Source organism: Olea europaea, unplaced genomic scaffold (assembly GCF_002742605.1).
Source record: "Olea europaea var. sylvestris unplaced genomic scaffold, O_europaea_v1 scaffold2973, whole genome shotgun sequence".
Classification (NCBI taxonomy): Eukaryota; Viridiplantae; Streptophyta; class Magnoliopsida; order Lamiales; family Oleaceae; genus Olea; species Olea europaea.
Window position 1 is genome coordinate 39,382 of NW_019248358.1, and position 3,716 is coordinate 43,097.

The 3,716-nt window shown below is 36.1% G+C and overlaps 1 protein-coding gene across 1 annotated transcript; it reads right to left on the reverse strand.

Annotated features, from left to right (window-relative positions):
* Positions 1 to 210: 210 nt before the first annotated feature.
* Positions 211 to 2,808, reverse strand: LOC111384676 (protein NRT1/ PTR FAMILY 4.4-like). Its single transcript, XM_023008990.1, has 5 exons — positions 2,520 to 2,808; positions 2,123 to 2,340; positions 1,602 to 2,045; positions 1,369 to 1,496; positions 211 to 1,284 (listed from the first exon to the last, which is right to left on the reverse strand). Exons 1-5 carry the CDS (start codon positions 2,602 to 2,604, stop codon positions 408 to 410), a joined length of 1,752 nt encoding a protein of 583 aa, XP_022864758.1. The 5' UTR covers positions 2,605 to 2,808; the 3' UTR covers positions 211 to 407.
* Positions 2,809 to 3,716: the final 908 nt, after the last annotated feature.

The following is a 3,716-nucleotide window of genomic DNA, read 5'->3' on the forward strand; positions in this document are numbered from 1 at the left end:
TGATTAACATGACACTTGTAGTAGAAACGTTAGTTGTGCAAAGGCTAACCCTTTGAACATAACGTGTAGGACTTTTACAATATATAAAACTAAGAACCATGATTACTTGTGGCACTATATACATTTAATAAACTAATTAGAGACCCCCTTCAATGTCAGACTTAATAGTCAAATATATAATCTCTAATAGAAAAGGTATAAGCAAAAAAATTAAGTGCATAGTTGTCAACCTAGCAGCTTCACTCGGTGCATCAAATCATCATACAAAATATAATCATTTCATCAGTTATAATTTATTTCAACCACACTACTACTACTAGCTAGCTAGCTATAATTAAAAAAAAAAGAAGGTAAAAATCTATATAAACTTAATTAGATAATGTTACACTATCAGTGCTGCTACAATATTAAAGAGCTGAAATTACTTTTTTCTGTGGGTCCTCTACTCCATCAAGTGGTGGAGTATGCAATGAAGAAGATATTGGATTGTAAGAATACCATCTGGACCAGAAAATGTAGTTGAAGAAATTGATGAGACTAAGTGCAGCCAGCAACCAATAGAAGAGGTCAAGTCTGTCCTTGTTCAAGTCATTCTCACTCAGCCACCCAGTACTTGATCCTGATGATGTTATTTTGTTTACTAATGAAACTAAAAGGGAACTCAAATAAAATCCAAATGAGTAAGATGAGTAAGTCATGGCTGTTAAAAAAGACTGCATTCCGTTGGCTTTTATCGATTGTTTGTAAAAGAACTCGACCAGACCCACCGCAGTGAACATTTCCGAGAGCCCGAATACCAGAAACTGTGGAGCTATCCAAAATATGGACAAAGTTTTGTGAAACTTTATTGCATTATTTCTTCTCTTGTTCTCAATTAATGCAGCCGAAACCATTGAGAACGTCGCAATAAAAAGCCCTGTCCCAACTCGTTGTAGAGGTGAAATTCCTGAATCCTTCCCTGTGATTTTCCTTGCCATTGGTACAAATGCAGTCTCATAAAGAGGGACCATAAATATAAGCATCATGTATGGTATTGATTGGAGAGATGCTGGTGGGATTTGGAAATTTTTAGTAAGATGAGTATTCATGGCTGTGCCTTGTTGAACTGAAAATGTTTGGAGTTGAGCTAAAATTGTGTTGAAGATTATTGTGCATGCAAAGATTGGAATGACGGAGAGGAGGATTTTCACTTGCTCCACTTGTGACACTGTGCAAAGCCTCCAAGGACTTTCATCAATCATCTCGTTTCCGGTTTCTGTTTTGATGCAGGCTTTATCAAGGAACCTGAAAAATTAATTTTCAATTTTTTAAAAACTTCAAAAATAATTGATTATCAAACACAAGGAAATATTCATGCATGAGAATAACCTGAATTTTTGCGTATGGATTAGATTTCCAGTGGTAACGTTTGTTAACATATTTTTTTGGCTTCCATGTAGTATCCCAGCATTTGAAGGGCTGATCTGTTTTCTCTTCTTTATTGCAGCTACAAAAACCTTGAAGTTAAAGAAATATCAAAAAGAACATTAAATATAATCTCTACAAATTAATGATAAGATAATGAATCAAAGAGAGGTGAGTATAAATATAGATATACATACTTGAGCAATTGGTGTGAAAATAGTTCCCCTTGGTGGCTGGTTCCTGTAAATAAAGGATCCTGATATCAGGCACATCAATCCCATAGCCATGGCAGCCGTAGAAACTCCAAATCCGACGTCCATTCCAGAGTGCGTTTGAACCCAGACTAATATGGTGAGTGCCACGAGCTCGCCGGTGCAGAAGGCGAAGTAGGCACAATTGAAGAAAGTGGAAAGTTTTTTTGACTGCTTCAAATCATTATTATTTCTGAACTGATCAGCTCCATGAGAGATTATATTAGGCTTCAAACAACCACTCCCTAAAGCTACTAAGTAAAGTGCCCCATAAAATATCCCCGCCTTGTACCCTTTCGCTTCCTCACAGCTGCTGCTCACTTCCATCATGTTGCACTGTGCCGGCCGGAGTTGCACTATATGGGCTTGAACTGACAATAAGATGAATCCCTGCTAACCAACATAGAGAGGGTTAAAAACACTCTATGATCATATAATACAGAGGGTTAGGGGTCAGAGAAACATACAGAGAGCTCGATGAAGCCGGAAATCAGCATAGTCCAGAAGCTCCCGAGATACGAGTCAGAGAGGAAGCCACCAAAGAGAGACAGGAGAAAAACAGTTCCAATGAAGTTTGTAACTGTGTTAGCAGATTTTGATAAAGGGAAGTGCATCTCATTGAACACATAGGTGATAAGATTATTCCCAACCGCAGCAATTGCCATCATCTCAAAAGCCTGAAGCCCTACAGTCCAGTGCCCACCAACGCATAAATATTTATTACCGTAAATATATAATATAAGCACTAACTAGCTATCTAGCTATAATATATGATGATCATGCTAATTAAAGCACACAAATCTCTCTACCCTTAATCTTCCACTAGATACAGTACTGAAGTCTAAATTAGAGTGAGAGAAAAACCTAATACAAAAACTGCAGCAGTCATTCCACCATGTTTATTAGGTTTGCAAGGTCTTCCTCTCCAATCAACAGCCGTGTCCTCCATATGTGTATTTTTCACTTCTTCTTCTTCTATGCTGTTTAGATGTAGATAATATTGCTAATGTCTCCTCTTTATTTGACACAAGAATCTCTTCCTTTTGACAGATCTAAAACAAAAATTATATTATATGTTTTCAAGAGCCAAACCCTATAACTTATCTTGATCGTATAGGTTCTTTGGTGATTCTGAGACAGTGATTCAATGGATCCAGCCTCAGTATTTATAACGCCCTCTTTGTCATCTTCTTTGCCAATACAAGTTGACTATGATGAAGTGGGGTGAGCCCACCAGCAACAAAATTCATTAAAAATAATCAGCCACAGCCACCATGGTCACATGTACCGCTATACAGTATGTTTGTCCCAATTTAATGTCCAGTAATACTTAACCTATCAAAATTGGGAGTTTGGGGGAACCATGAACTGTTGTTGTCCCCCCATTCATGTACCCATTGCACGATCATTCTGGTTTTTGTATTGTAAATATGTCAATCAATCCCTCTGTTTTGGGACATAACTTATTGGTAGTGGAGCATTAATCCCCACTTTGTTATGTGCTTCTTTCTGTAATTGTAATCATAAAGTTGTTGAACCTTCTGACCTTGTTGGGAAGGTAGTTTCAATTTCTACCTCTTTAAAACATTCAATATTACTTGAATTCCTCTAAAAGTCGTGGAAGAAATCATGAGAGCACAAGATTAGTGCTTCCCAATTATCCTCAAGAGTTTGTGGTTTATTAATTACATTATATATGAGTATGTTTCGTTTTATGCATAATTAAGATATTAATGAGATAAATAAATCGTCAATGACATAAGATGACTAATTGAGTTAAATCATTAAATAAATATCTAAAAACATAATCGAAATTGGAATAAGTACTATCTAAAAATAGCGTTAATCATGAAAAGGTTTCTATAGTATAGCGTGACAATTGAATTGTCAAGAGACTTGACTAATGAGTAGCAATGAAGGAGTGTGACTAATTAATTAAATAGTTGATTGAGTACCATATGTGAGATAAATTGTATACGTTTTACCTTGTCCACTTTACTTAACTTTGTTTTGATTTTCATGGCTTAATTAGTCAATAATTGGTTAAGGACCAACTTTCTT